Source organism: Aspergillus caelatus (genome assembly GCF_009193585.1).
Source record: "Aspergillus caelatus strain CBS 763.97 unplaced genomic scaffold BDV27scaffold_62, whole genome shotgun sequence".
Lineage (NCBI taxonomy): Eukaryota > Fungi > Ascomycota > Eurotiomycetes > Eurotiales > Aspergillaceae > Aspergillus > Aspergillus caelatus.
The window spans coordinates 90,434-103,165 of record NW_022475325.1 but is presented as its reverse complement, the minus strand read 5'-3'; the positions used below and the strand labels follow the sequence as shown (position 1 = coordinate 103,165).

Sequence of the window (12,732 nt, the reverse complement as noted above, 5' to 3'; positions counted from 1 at the left end):
TGATAGTCTTGGGTGCTGATCCTAATTGTCTTAGAATTAGGGTGCGTCGAGTCTTGTGGCGTTTCCCAAGTGCCGCTGCCGCGGACGGGTCGGGGAACGTTGGCTTCAATCCTTGGTGCTTCCTGGAAATTACGGCACTCCAAATGTATTGATTCGTGATCCACATTCCTTACGGTGTGCGACGTATCTACATCTAGAGTATACGCCACCCAAATTATTAGGTCTAGAAAACCCCCGTAATGGTCGAGCACCTAGTGGGGTTGCAATCACTGTTTACTAGGTAGCTCCTTAGTCTAGAGTGCTAGGCTATTGGCTTTACCCAATTTAAGCTCCATCTCTATCGTGTCAGCGAATCGTTGGTAACAGCAACGACAACAGTCTGAGTTATCGCCGAAATGAATGGATCCCGGGATCGTTCTCAAGTTTCGCGAACGCCGCGGGATTAGCTTCTAACCATTATACTCATGAGCAACGAGCAGTAGAGACCGGTCCTTCAAGGCTGCACACATTCACCATGGGCTCGCGTGAGCCTGATCGATTAAAAACAAAAATTCATTTACCTCTTTCCCCCCTTATTTCCTCTCCTCTGAGTGGGTAGATGTTCGGAAGCAAAGATGGAGCACTGAGCCAAAGTACTAGCGAACCCCTTATCCTTGTTCTGTGAAAATCAAAACCAAGAAAAAGATGGACACTAGAGAGTAAGTAGATTCTGCCGCTGCTTCTATCGGGATTTATATCAGTTTACACTTAGGAGCAGTCATGAGAATTCAACGTTACATCGACGTAATAGCAGGATCCAGTCCATGTATGTGATATCCGATATCTAATGGGCAGATTGAGCCCACTCAAAAGATAAAAAACAAAAGTGAGGTTCCTCTTTTTTCTTTCTTTTTTTTATTATTTTTTTGTACTGTTCAAAACCTGTATACTATGCTGATCATCACCTTCTATAGCATCCACTTTATACATTCAGCTAAACCATACGGGTGTTGGCGAGTCATTTTATCCATGTCCTGATAAATGGTCAAGCGCCCTTGGATATGCCATTTGCCATTTCTCTCCAATATTCAGCTTTAGTCATTCTTTCGCTTTATGCAATTACGTTCTGCTTCTTTCCTCTTGGCTGTTGCTTTCTTTTCGACTACACGGTAGTAGAACCGCCCAGGATGAAGATGGTCCTTGCAAGGATACTGCTGGCAGTAGCATTTCCTGGGCTTATTTTAGCAAATTTACAGGAACTAGCAGCTAAAATGCCACGATGTGGTGTAAGCACACAGCTTCACGTTTGATATGAAGGAAAGCTGACTTGTTCAGCTCAATTGCATGATTTCATCCATTGCAGTGTCTAATTGTGCAGTTACAGACCAGGCCTGTATATGCACTGATGCTGCTCTCACTGTCAGTATAGAAATATGTGTTGCAGCAAATTGCACGGTCCGGGATTCTTTGAGTATGGTGATATCCTTGGCCCTTAACATCTCCGATTAACTGTATGTAGCGACCAAAAATATCTCAATGACAGCCTGCGGTCAACCAGTGCGAAACCATACGAAAGTGGTATCCATCGCAGGTGTTGTGGGAGGAGTATTGGCCTTTATGGCATTTGTTCTTCGAATAATGGCAAGGATGAAGTGCTGTGGTGGTGAATTTGGGTTGGACGACTGGATAATGGCGGTGACCATGGTATGATCTCTCCCAATAGGCAGACGAAGGGCGCAAGATATCTAATCAGGACACTACAGCTGCCTGTCATTACCCTCTCATCGTTATCTGTCGTTTGTATGTGCACCACAGTAGCCTAGTAGGGGGCAATTACACTGACCATGGCATACAGTGGCTGATACGGGTCTCGGTAAAGATATCTGGACGCTTCCCTTTGATAACATTACCCGTATTCTCAAGGTTAGTATCACGAGTGTCCCTGCAGCATATAGTGTACTAAATTAGGAGTATCAGATATATTTCTTTGATGAGTGCTTATACCTTAGTATTCTGCCATTGACGAAGATATCGATTCTTTTCTTTTATCTAAGGGTCTTTCCAAAGCGCTCATTCCGGAATGCTGTCTACACAGTGATCGGCCTCAATGTTTGCTACATGATTGCATTTGTATTGATTTCGGTATTCCAGTGCCGGCCTCTCGATGGAGCCTGGCTCCACTGGGATAAAGAGTACCAGTATCAGTGTAACGATATCAATGCACAAGGCTGGGCGGCAGCCGTCTTCAATATGGTTTTGGACTTAGTCGTCATGATCATGCCTCTCCGTGAGCTCTACCACTTGCAGCTTTCCCTGCGAAAGAAGCTCTTTGTGATGTGTATGTTCAGTTTTGGTATCTTGTAAGTGTTTGGCATGGAGCTGCTATAGATCAGTTACTCATACGAAACAGTGTCACACTGGTTAGCATACTACGACTGGAATCACTTATTCATTTTGCAAATACCGATAACCTGACCTGTGAGTTCACGCTGCCTTATCAAAGGAGTATTAATGCATAGTTGATTAACCGACCACACAGGGGACTATGTCCAAGTGGGATACTGGAGCACCATCGAGGTCCACGTGGGAGTTATTTGTGCCTGCCTACCGGCTATCCGCTCATTGCTGACCCGCATCTTTCCCAGTATTTTCGGCGATACAAGGGTTCAAACCAGCACGAGCCGGTCGGGGGGTGCCAGCTCTCGGCTCGAAGGCGTGGTGCAAAGTAAGCCTAAAGTGAAAGGAGATGATTCGGACTTCCTTCCCCTTGTAGACATGGACAACTCCAGCCAATTTGACTTGCAAAGCCACCGATGTTCTTAAGAAACTTCGATTTTCCTTGCAGGATTCATGGCCAGTCATTCAATTACTTTTGTCATAAATTCTTTTCTCTACGGTCTTGATTTCGTTGCCATTGCGCCTTCTGCTTTCTGTCCTTCCTTCCCTAGGATATTCTCCCTTTCTTTTTCTTTTTCTTTTTTTTTTTTCTCTCTTTGCACTTTATATACCCTTCTTTCTGACCACGTCTCCTCAAGACACGGGTTGATAAATGTGGATCCTAGAACAACTGAGGAAGGTACTAGCCCGCCCTCGGGCTCAGACTTCCATAACCTAATTTTCAATCTGTCAAAGAGCACGGAAATATTAACCACTAGTTGTGTCTGACAACTTTAAGGTTACTAGTAGATACAAGTATCTCCACTAGGTAAATCTTTACTTGTTCTAGGGTATAGTCAACCTTAACCCTAACTGTCACCCGCCATTCCCCGAAGCGACTAAATATTAGACTGTTACTTAAATGTCTTCGCTGCCGAAGTTTCCAGCAAATAGGGGAGGAATGTTTACTTTACAAAAGAAAGGGGCAAAAAAGAAAAGAGGTTCTAATAGTAAAAGGGTCTCGTCAAACATATCGTGGTGTCGAGTGACTTGTAGAAAAAACAGAACCCACAAAATGTACCATGAGGAGGTTCCACTTCCTTGCACATGTACTATGTATAAACCTAGACCCAAGTTCTCAACGATCGAACGGAGTTCTCCCGAGCTACCGAGTCCAGTTAGTACTACTACTAGTACGATGTCTAATTTGGCTGCTGATGAAGTTGATACTAGTGACCCTAACAGTTGGGGCCCCCGGGCCGACACTTTCTGACTCACTACCAGTGTACGTTAATTTTAATTTTAACATGCTCTATCCAGCGAGGCTGGTTGTGAGATAATGCAAATGATCATCATCAACTATACTCTATGGTAAAACACCGGCTTATTTTCCATTAGGACCACTATTCTAGTATGGCCTGCGCTAGTGGAGTAAGCACTCAACTGTCTCAACCGGGCAGACAACTTCGTGGGATTTACTCCCTTGGGTTTCTGGGTGGTGGTCTCCCTTTTTCTTTTATTTTTCCTTTTCCTTTTCTTCATATCCCGAAAACGGATTGGAGAGGTGCTACATGCGGATTGTAGACGGCATAGTCAGGCCCAGACGTTGGACTGCAGCTTACGGCCCACATGGAGATTGCATTTCCACCTATGGCCAAATATCCCGCTTCCCCAATCTATGACTGGTCGTATAGCTACTCTCAATAATATGCCTGTGGTGTATATACCGGCCCAGTGTTATACCCCTGCAGGTGCTTCTAGTCTACCTTTTATAATCACTCTGTAAGATATGAAGAGAATATACTGTTGATCGGCTGTTGCCAACGGTGAGGGCTGCAAGTGGCAGTAAAGATCAAGGGATAATAATCTGCATGAGATTATTGCATATTGTCGGGTTGTATATGCTCATATTTGTGGGCTGTGATGTTTGCAACCTCAGTCCTACGTACCAGTTCAAGCCACAAAAATACAATTACACTGTGAGTCTAATAAGACTGGGGTATTAATTCTAGAAAAAAGGAAAATTAAATGACCATGCAAGGAGAGAGGTAATGCCCGTTTTCATTCAGGCCCTCCTGTCTTAAAATGCGCAACCGTGTTAGTGGCTTAGATCATTCGGTTTGGGCTGATACGTTAGATTACGCTCGGCCTTAGTAGATGCCATTAAGAAACCAATGATACTCTGTACAATAACTAGCGTATGTATGTAGAATACTACATGTCGATCATTTGGAATGCTGCCTTACCATATGATCATAATGCATTCCAAACATACCTTCAGGAGTCCTTCTCCTGAGAGAATGCTGCTACTCTTGATAAATAGATATAAGAATGAAAGACTACACGACTTTAGAAAGCCATCTCTTTTGAGTCTATATACCGTTAGCTAGTGCACCCTCTGTCTCTTTGACCATGCTCTTTCTCAAGAGCTTTGTTTCGTCTTTGGCCCTTACCCCCGTTCTAACCTCGTAAGTCGTTCTGTTCACGTTGGTGGTCTTCGACCGGATACTAAAGCCCTATAAACTAGTGGCCACAAATCCAATCATCATTGGTCTCATGACGCTCATAAGCGGTCCACCAATAGCTCCTATATAGCGTCCAACAATGCTACAGAATACGACTATGTAGTTGTCGGTTCGGGCCCAGGAGGTGGCCCACTGGCAGCACGATTGGCCATTGCAGGCTACAGAGTCCTTCTTATCGACGCTGGAGATGACCAGGGCAACGCAACTAAGCAGCAGGTGCCCGCACTACAGTTGCAGTCGACTGAATATGAGCCAATGCGTTGGGATTATTTCGTCAACCATTACTCCAACTTGACCCGTCAGGAGGAGGATTCGAAGATGACGTATAGAACCTCGTCTGGAGATCTTCATGTTGGCCCCAATCCCCCTGCTAATTCGGAGCCGCTGGGAATTTTGTATCCTCGAGCCGGTACCTTGGGCGGTTGCTCCGCACACAACGCCATGATGTTAGATTCTAAGTTCCCCAGCCATTGATATACAGTCTGCCATCCTTTCTAACAACTCGATAGCACAATCCTTGCCTATGACAGTGACTGGGATAAAATTGCGTCTGCTACGGGTGATGACTCTTGGTCAGCCGAGAAGATGCGCGATTATTTCAAACGGCTGGAGCGTAATCGCTATTTACCGAACAGTATCACTGGGCATGGTTTTAATGGCTGGCTCACCACCAGTCTAACACAGCTGAAGCTGGTTCTTGAGGATCAGAAATTGTTGTCCCTGGTTATTGCAGCGGCTACAGCTGCTGGTCAGAAACTACTAGGCAAGCTTGTCGATACCATGACCGGCCTTGGTGATGTTCTGCTCCGAGACCTCAATAACGACGATGCGAATCATGATCAGCAAACCGGTCTATTCCAGGTGCCTCTCGCTGTAGACATTCCTGGATATAGGCGCACAGGTCCCCGTGACTTTTTGATGGGCACACACAATGCTGTGTATGCCGATGGCTCGCGCAAATACCATCTTGATATCCAACTGAACACTCTTGTAACCAATGTACGCTTTGAGACATCTGGTGATAAGCCTAGGGCAACTGGGTTGGACTATATCACCGGTCGGAGTTTGTACAGAGCGGATCCACGCTCAGAAAATGCATCTGAAGGTACTCCTGGGTATGTCAATGCGGCCCGCGAAGTCATCTTGTCTGCAGGCACATTCAATACCCCTCAGCTGCTGAAGCTTAGTGGCATTGGACCCAAGGATGAATTGAACAGATGGAACATCTCAGTGCTTGTTGACCTTCCTGGTGTTGGCTCCAACCTCCAAGATCGCTATGAGACTGGCCTGGTTGGGAAGACACCCACGGATTTTACCCTTACGACCAAGTGCACATTCATGGATAGCCTACCAGACCCTTGTCTTGAACAGTGGCAAGATAATGCCCTGGACAAAGGCACATACACAACTAACGGCATTGCGATTGCCATCATCCGGAAGTCCTCTGCTTCGGATGGAGAGCCGGACCTCCTCATATCCGGAGCCCCTGCCAACTTCCAGGGATATTTTCCTGGGTACTCTTACGAAGCTCTGAAAAATGCTCAGCATTGGACTTGGATTACCTTGAAGTCACACAGTCGCAATAATGCAGGCACGGTGGAGCTCAGATCTACAGATCCTAAAGACACCCCGATCATTAACTTCAACTCGTTCGATACCGGTGTCACAGAAAACGATGCAGACGACAAAGACTTACAGGCGGTGTACGAGGCTATGGAGTTTTCGAGGAAGATTTTTGATAATTTGGTGCCCCTGGACGGAAGCTTTGAGGAAGTATGGCCCGGGCCCAATATCACGACTGAAGCAGAGTTGAAAGAGTTCATCAAGAGAGAGGCATGGGGCCATCACGCTTGCTGCACCAACCCTATCGGTCCCGATACTGACAGGAATAGCGTGTTAGATTCTCGCTTTAGAGTGCTAGGTGTCGATGGCCTCCGAGTCGTAGACGCGTCGGTTTTCCCTAAGATACCGGGATACTATATCGCGCTGCCCACCTACATGGTCAGCGAAAAGGCAGCTGATGTTATCCTCTCTGACGCTGCCTGATCTTTTGATGCGTACTCCACTTTTTTATTTTTTTTGTTTTTTCTTAAACAATATTTTACCTATGCTTACCCTTTTTTCCCCCTTTTGTCTCCAACTTTGTCCGGGGCATACCGTAGTCTAGGCTGCCTAGTGAAGAGACTTGAAACTGAAATCTTCTGTACTTGTGTATATCGTGGAGACACGATAATATTAACTTAAGTACATGTTAAAAAATCATAGTCATAAATAACGCTTTATATACACTCTCGGCCTAAGGCATCAACGGGGGCATCAGGTTACGTCATCTTCCCTCCCGTGCCACTTCATTTGCATTGCGGATGTTGTTAAGTAGTAGAAGTTCCATCTCATGCCCCGCTCGGCGTACTAATCTTACTGCGAATATATTTGGAGGCCATCTTCTAAACATACACGCCAAATTTGCAATCTCTACCTACTCATAGATCGTTATATAATAGCTAATATAGATAATATGCCGAGTAAGTCTACCAAACAAGGCTCCGTCTAGAATGTGTGGGCGCTAATACATCTAGTGTCCAGAACAACCTGATTATTGTAAATACTATCTTCGATTCCACCCCTAGCAAACGATAGTGCTTGTTTTGACTGGGGTATAGACAAAGTTCTAGGCGTTTCTCCTAACGCAACCCAAAGAGAAATTCGCAATGCGTATAAAAGGTAAATATCGACGTCTGCTCATACCTTAACGATTTTAATATAATGACCCATTCAGAGAATCCTTGAAATCACATCCTGATCGTGTACCTGCCGACTCTTCTGAGCGGCCTGCCCGAACGCGCAAATTCCAGGAAATCAATGATGCCTATTATACCCTTTCAGATGAGTCACGTCGGAGAGAGTACGATGCAACAAGGCCGGTTGAAGAAGAAACCGAGGATGAAGTGCCCCTAGGTGGTACCGGGGGATTTTCATGGTCTTCTTTTGGGTTTGGCACGAGCGACCGTGAACAACGCGCCTCTGAACAGTTTGGTTCTGTGTTTGAAGAGATGCTACGCGAGGAGGGCCTCGCTAGTGATGATACTGACGCTGATGGCCGTCGGCGGACCAGGCCTACATCTCGCTTCTGGTCTATTGTTGGTGGAATAAGTGGTGGTGCGCTTGGGTTTATTGTCGCCAATGCTGCCGGTGCTTTCGCTGGTGCAGTTGCAGGAAATCGGCTCGGCGCTGTTCGTGATGCGAAGGGCAAAAGCGTCTACGAGGTCTTCCTAGATCTTCCGCAGGGTGACCGTGCCAGGTTATTAAGCGAATTGGCAGCCAAAGTTTTTCAGTCCACCGTGGGACGATAGCTGCATATTGGCCTATTGTTTTGATCTATTTTTATTTTATTCATTCATTTTTCTTTTAACAGTGACTGATGGGGAGGCTTTCCAGGTCGGAGGCTCTAACGCTTAATCAATGTATAATTCAGGGATAGTTGTGTGTTTTGCATGACATTACTAGCCCCTAGAGTTGATACTCAAGAAGGTATTTGTCTTTTCGGTGTTCGACATTGAATGACCACAGACCCTATGATATCATAATCCTTATCTTCTCCGTGCTCAAGTTGTTATCGATAAGCATGGGCCCATGCCGACCTACATGATATCTACATACCATGTACTTAGTCCGGAGTCGGAATACTACTCATACTACTATTTAGTGATACTCATTGTAGTACTGTATCGTGGCAGTAGTTGACTGGCTTTATTTGTTACTGTAATGCCTAGTGCAGTGCAAGTACATAAATTTCCTAAAACAGGTAAGTTATTCTAAGTTAGGTACTACCTGGTAGCTTGGTACCCCTCCTCCCGCCGCATGCGGTCAGGACTCATTCTTCGTGGCTATAGAAGGAGCCAGCTATCTCAATTTCCGCGAATGTCGGATTGACGTTTGTTCCCTCTAGGGATTATCGTCTTTTCTACGTATCTCAACCTTTTGCACTTTTCCATCTCCTCAACAGCGTCATGGCAGCGGAAGCCGCAGGTGTGTATCCAGCTCTGGAGGACCGTCCTGTAAAGGACACAATCTGCCTTTTCGATGTCGACGGTACATTGACTCCTGCGAGAAGGGTAGGTTGGAAAGATGATGATATGTCTCACTGTCTTGGTGGCTCACTTCAAGGATTTTGGGTAGAAGCTTCGCTAACCAGTTCTTGGAAACCGCAGACTATCTCTTCCGAAATGCTCCAGCTCCTCTCTCAATTGCGCCATAAGTGTGCTATTGGAACCGTTAGTCCCCATTATTCTCGGAAAGCAGCCCGCAGCCTCACTTTGCACAGGTTGGTGGCTCTGATTTTGCCAAGCAGCAAGAGCAATTAGGCACATCCTCGACAAAAGTTTCCTCACTTTTCGATTTTTGCTTTGCCGAAAATGGATTGACTGCAATTCGCTTGGGCAGGTCCCTCATCAGCAACAGCTTTATCACGTGGATAGGGGAAGAGAAATACCAAAAGTTGGTTAATTTCTGCCTCAAGTACATCGCGGATCTGCAGCTGCCAAAGAAACGTGGTACTTTCGTCGAGTTCCGCAACGGAATGATTAATGTCAGCCCCGTTGGTCGCAATGCCAGTGTCGACGAGAGAAATGAATTCGAAGCGTATGTAGCGAAGCTCACTCCTGCTCCGAATTACTATAGTTGGCTTATAATGATAATAGCTATGACAAACAGCACAACATCAGAAAGGGCTTCGTAGAAGCCCTCAGGACAGAATTTCCTAACTACGGCCTTAGGTATGCCATAAATGCAATTGTTTCGAGCTTATACAATCCAACATTCAATATTAACAATAGTCTTTGTAGTTACTCGATTGGTGGCCAGATCTCATTCGACGTTTTCCCAACGGGCTGGGACAAGACCTACTGCCTGCGCCATATTGAAGCCGAGAAAGATCTCTCGGGCATTGAATACAAGACCATTCACTTCTTCGGTGATAAGTCTTTCCCCGGAGGTAATGATTATGAGATCTATAGCGATTCTAGGACAGTTGGGCATGCGGTCAAGGACCCTGAAGATACTATGAAGCAGCTGAAAGAAATATTCCAGCTATAACCCTGGGATTAATCAGCAAGGTTATCTCTTTTAAATTATTTGGCTCAAATAGGATTGATACTTATTATGCCGTTACAGGAGGACTCGATTATGACGTGAGAATGTCAGATTATGGCGTGAGTCACTTCTAAATCCAGTTTCATCTTGGATCTTTAGATCTGATAAATTGAATATTACCCCTCCTATACCTTGTACTGAATTTAACAAGCATCATTTTTAGACGGCCTCCATTCCTTTAGAAATGCCCGAGACAGGCTAAATCATGTTTAAGCTGAAGTTATCATAAGATCTTGCTTTTGTTAAATGAAGCTAGTAAAATTGGTTATTATCAATGCATAGCTAATAGATACTATTCAAAATAGACTAGAACTCCCGCCTATGGAGGTAGAACTAGAAAAGGCCTATTAGCTATTTTAGTACCACCTATTTGTTACTTTCATCGTTCCTACTTCATGTATAACTTTTGTATATTTAAACCGCGTACGTATTTCCAGTCACAATATCGGTTATTATGGCCGTGATATAATGCTTTACCAAAATTCATATCAATTTTCTTTTAAATGTTTATCACTTCGAAATTTGCCGGTAGACTCTTAGTATTCTTGGATCCTGATTTATATACGAACTTCTCCGGAGACGGGAAAGTCCCCGGTTTTCCGACTCGGGGAAGTCGAGACCCATTAAAGGCTTTTTAGCCTGGCGTCCCGGATCATCGAATGAGAGTACGGGAACACTTAGTTAGTCATCCGGATCGCGGGAGCTTCCTCATCGTCATTTGACTTTATGGATCTGGTCAAAGACATTCATCTTTGGAAGCCCCTCCTACAAATTACTTGCGCCTGACTCGCCCAAAACACTACTATTATACCGTGCAAGGAAATGGCACCACAAAAGTCCGTTACCGAAGTGCCACGGTCTATACTCCCTCGCTTGACATGGAACGGCTCCTCTGCTCGGACTACTTTTCCTCCCCCCCAGAACAACATTCTATCAGCAAGGCAACAACAGAAAACGCTACGCATATATAGCTGGAACCCTGCCGGACGACAACTGCATACTTTGACCTTTTCTCCTCACTCTTCTACATTCATCTCCGCAACAATCCGAGAGCCAACCTTATCATCGATATCTAGACGATTACCAGAATCAACCAGTCGTCCAACCAGCCGACCAGCGGTGCCCCCAGGTAACCCTATCCGATATAATGGTGTCTACGTCGCCGCATTCAATCCAGCTCGGCGCGCTTTTCATGCCTCCGCCCCCCAACGACGGGACCACCATTTCGATACGTTAAAGTTCGTTCAGCGGTTGAAAGAGGAAGGTTTCAGTGAGGAACAGGCTGTTGCGATGATGCGGGTCCTAAATGATGTTATTCAAGAGTCTATTCAGAATCTAACCCGGACAATGGTCCTCAGAGAAGGTGAGTGGCACCTAAGTCCTTCGGCCGAAGCATGTCAAATAGCATCAAGACATAAATCACTGCACATTCCGCATAGCACCTCCTGGACTCTGAAGCTAATGATCTTTTTTCCCAAAGACACCGAAAGATCCACGTATACTCAGAAAGTCGATTTCGCCAAACTCCGCTCCGAACTACTCAACGCAGATTCAACTGAAGCGCAACTAACGCGTTCGTCACATGAGAAGATTGCTGCAGATCTGGCTAAGCTCAATTCACGACTTCGAGATGAGATTGGGCGCACGCAAGCATCTGTTCGTCTGGACCTAAACTTGGAAAAAGGTCGTATTCGAGAAGAAGCAAACAGCCAAGAAATGCGAATAAAAGAGACGGAAACGCGAATAGAGCAGGAGGTCGCGGGTCTGAGAGAACGCGTAGAGGCCGTGAAGTTCTCTACGCTACAGTGGCTGATGTGTGTAACCCTGAATCCTGGAAACTTGCTCTGCATTGTACTAATATATTGTTTTTTTTTTTTTTTCAGGGGTGTTTGCACCGGTACCGCCGCTTTGATTCTCGGTGCCTGGCGTCTTTTCATGTGAGTAGGATGGAGAAGAAGGGAAAAAAAGAGTTTATTGGTGTGCTTTTCTGGTTGGGAGAGGACTCAGGAGCTTCACATATTGTATATTAGAACTAACATGCGCTCTGATCCTGGGCTATACGCCGGACCATATCACCAGAGAACGGACGTCTCCCGTTTTATTCTCTTTGTTTCACTAAGCGACAGCCTGGTATCATTCTATTGTTATTTTGACATTTAGACTTTCGTTCTATAGCCGCAAAGAACTAGGGATGAAACCTTGCCATATGTTACCCAGCAATGGGCGTAACGTGGCAGAGGACAAAGAGAGAAAGTGAAGAGCCATCTAACCAATGCGGAAGCTAATTCAACAGTGCATCTTGGTATTTACGTAACCGTCAAAAGTGTCAGAGAGTGCGACTACATGCAGCTTTGAAAGTTGACGCAGCTAAGCATACTAGATATGTTTTAAATGTTTAAGGCAGATATATTGAGGATGACTCTTCCTCAGGATTTTCGTGCCCACGCTGCTATTAACAGTTTTGTGACTCGATCTAGTAATGGAAATCAACATCGAGCTCTATTATCCTTCAGAAAGGATGTGATTCAACGTGCAAGTTGGTATGACGAGTCAATCATGTCACCAATATGGACATCGCCAAATCTTCCAGTATCTCCCCTGCAGCACACCACAGAAGATATGTATATACAAAGCTCAAATTGCACGGACCGCATTGTCCCGCCCCTGCAGGTGGTAGCATTGGACTTATCGGACTCCGATGATC

General features: G+C 45.4%; 5 protein-coding genes across 5 annotated transcripts; all 5 read left to right on the top strand.

Annotated features, from left to right (window-relative positions):
- Positions 1–1,617: 1,617 nt before the first annotated feature.
- On the top strand, positions 1,618–2,802 carry BDV27DRAFT_156568 (uncharacterized protein; the record flags this gene model as incomplete). Its single annotated transcript, XM_032072357.1, has 6 exons — positions 1,618–1,683; positions 1,743–1,779; positions 1,835–1,902; positions 1,957–2,339; positions 2,390–2,457; positions 2,519–2,802. The coding sequence occupies 6 exons, from the start codon at positions 1,618–1,620 to the stop codon at positions 2,800–2,802; spliced, it is 906 nt and encodes a 301-aa protein (XP_031928879.1).
- A 1,965-nt stretch (positions 2,803–4,767) lies between these two features.
- Positions 4,768–6,926, top strand: BDV27DRAFT_156567 (GMC family oxidoreductase; the record flags this gene model as incomplete). Its single annotated transcript, XM_032072356.1, has 3 exons — positions 4,768–4,823; positions 4,883–5,326; positions 5,390–6,926. The coding sequence occupies 3 exons, from the start codon at positions 4,768–4,770 to the stop codon at positions 6,924–6,926; spliced, it is 2,037 nt and encodes a 678-aa protein (XP_031928878.1).
- A 343-nt stretch (positions 6,927–7,269) lies between these two features.
- Positions 7,270–8,560, top strand: BDV27DRAFT_126283 (putative DnaJ chaperone (Caj1)). Its single transcript, XM_032066510.1, has 4 exons — positions 7,270–7,402; positions 7,464–7,478; positions 7,541–7,601; positions 7,657–8,560. Exons 1-4 carry the CDS (start codon positions 7,396–7,398, stop codon positions 8,228–8,230), a joined length of 657 nt encoding a protein of 218 aa, XP_031928877.1. The 5' UTR covers positions 7,270–7,395; the 3' UTR covers positions 8,231–8,560.
- A 73-nt stretch (positions 8,561–8,633) lies between these two features.
- Positions 8,634–10,119, top strand: sec53 (phosphomannomutase SEC53). Its single transcript, XM_032066509.1, has 6 exons — positions 8,634–8,682; positions 8,827–8,992; positions 9,089–9,151; positions 9,202–9,518; positions 9,578–9,652; positions 9,722–10,119. The coding sequence occupies exons 2-6, from the start codon at positions 8,888–8,890 to the stop codon at positions 9,969–9,971; spliced, it is 810 nt and encodes a 269-aa protein (XP_031928876.1). The 5' UTR covers positions 8,634–8,682; positions 8,827–8,887; the 3' UTR covers positions 9,972–10,119.
- A 666-nt stretch (positions 10,120–10,785) lies between these two features.
- Positions 10,786–12,314, top strand: BDV27DRAFT_126278 (CCDC90 family protein). Its single transcript, XM_032066508.1, has 3 exons — positions 10,786–11,391; positions 11,509–11,842; positions 11,912–12,314. Exons 1-3 carry the CDS (start codon positions 10,851–10,853, stop codon positions 11,967–11,969), a joined length of 933 nt encoding a protein of 310 aa, XP_031928875.1. The 5' UTR covers positions 10,786–10,850; the 3' UTR covers positions 11,970–12,314.
- Positions 12,315–12,732: the final 418 nt, after the last annotated feature.

Excerpts from the sequence above, each read along its gene's own strand:
- BDV27DRAFT_126283 (XM_032066510.1), top strand. Across the intron at positions 7,602-7,656 it reads ATTCGCAATGCGTATAAAAG|AGAATCCTTGAAATCACATC; the intron begins GTAAATATCGAC and ends TGACCCATTCAG.
- sec53 (XM_032066509.1), top strand. The coding sequence starts at position 8,888 with ATGGCAGCGGAAGCCGCAGGTGTGTATCCAGCTCTGGAGGACCGTCCT. Across the intron at positions 9,152-9,201 it reads ATAAGTGTGCTATTGGAACC|GTTGGTGGCTCTGATTTTGC; the intron begins GTTAGTCCCCAT and ends CACTTTGCACAG. Across the intron at positions 9,519-9,577 it reads GAGAGAAATGAATTCGAAGC|CTATGACAAACAGCACAACA; the intron begins GTATGTAGCGAA and ends TAATGATAATAG.
- BDV27DRAFT_126278 (XM_032066508.1), top strand. The coding sequence starts at position 10,851 with ATGGCACCACAAAAGTCCGTTACCGAAGTGCCACGGTCTATACTCCCT. Across the intron at positions 11,392-11,508 it reads GACAATGGTCCTCAGAGAAG|ACACCGAAAGATCCACGTAT; the intron begins GTGAGTGGCACC and ends TTTTTCCCAAAG. Across the intron at positions 11,843-11,911 it reads TCTACGCTACAGTGGCTGAT|GGGTGTTTGCACCGGTACCG; the intron begins GTGTGTAACCCT and ends TTTTTTTTTCAG.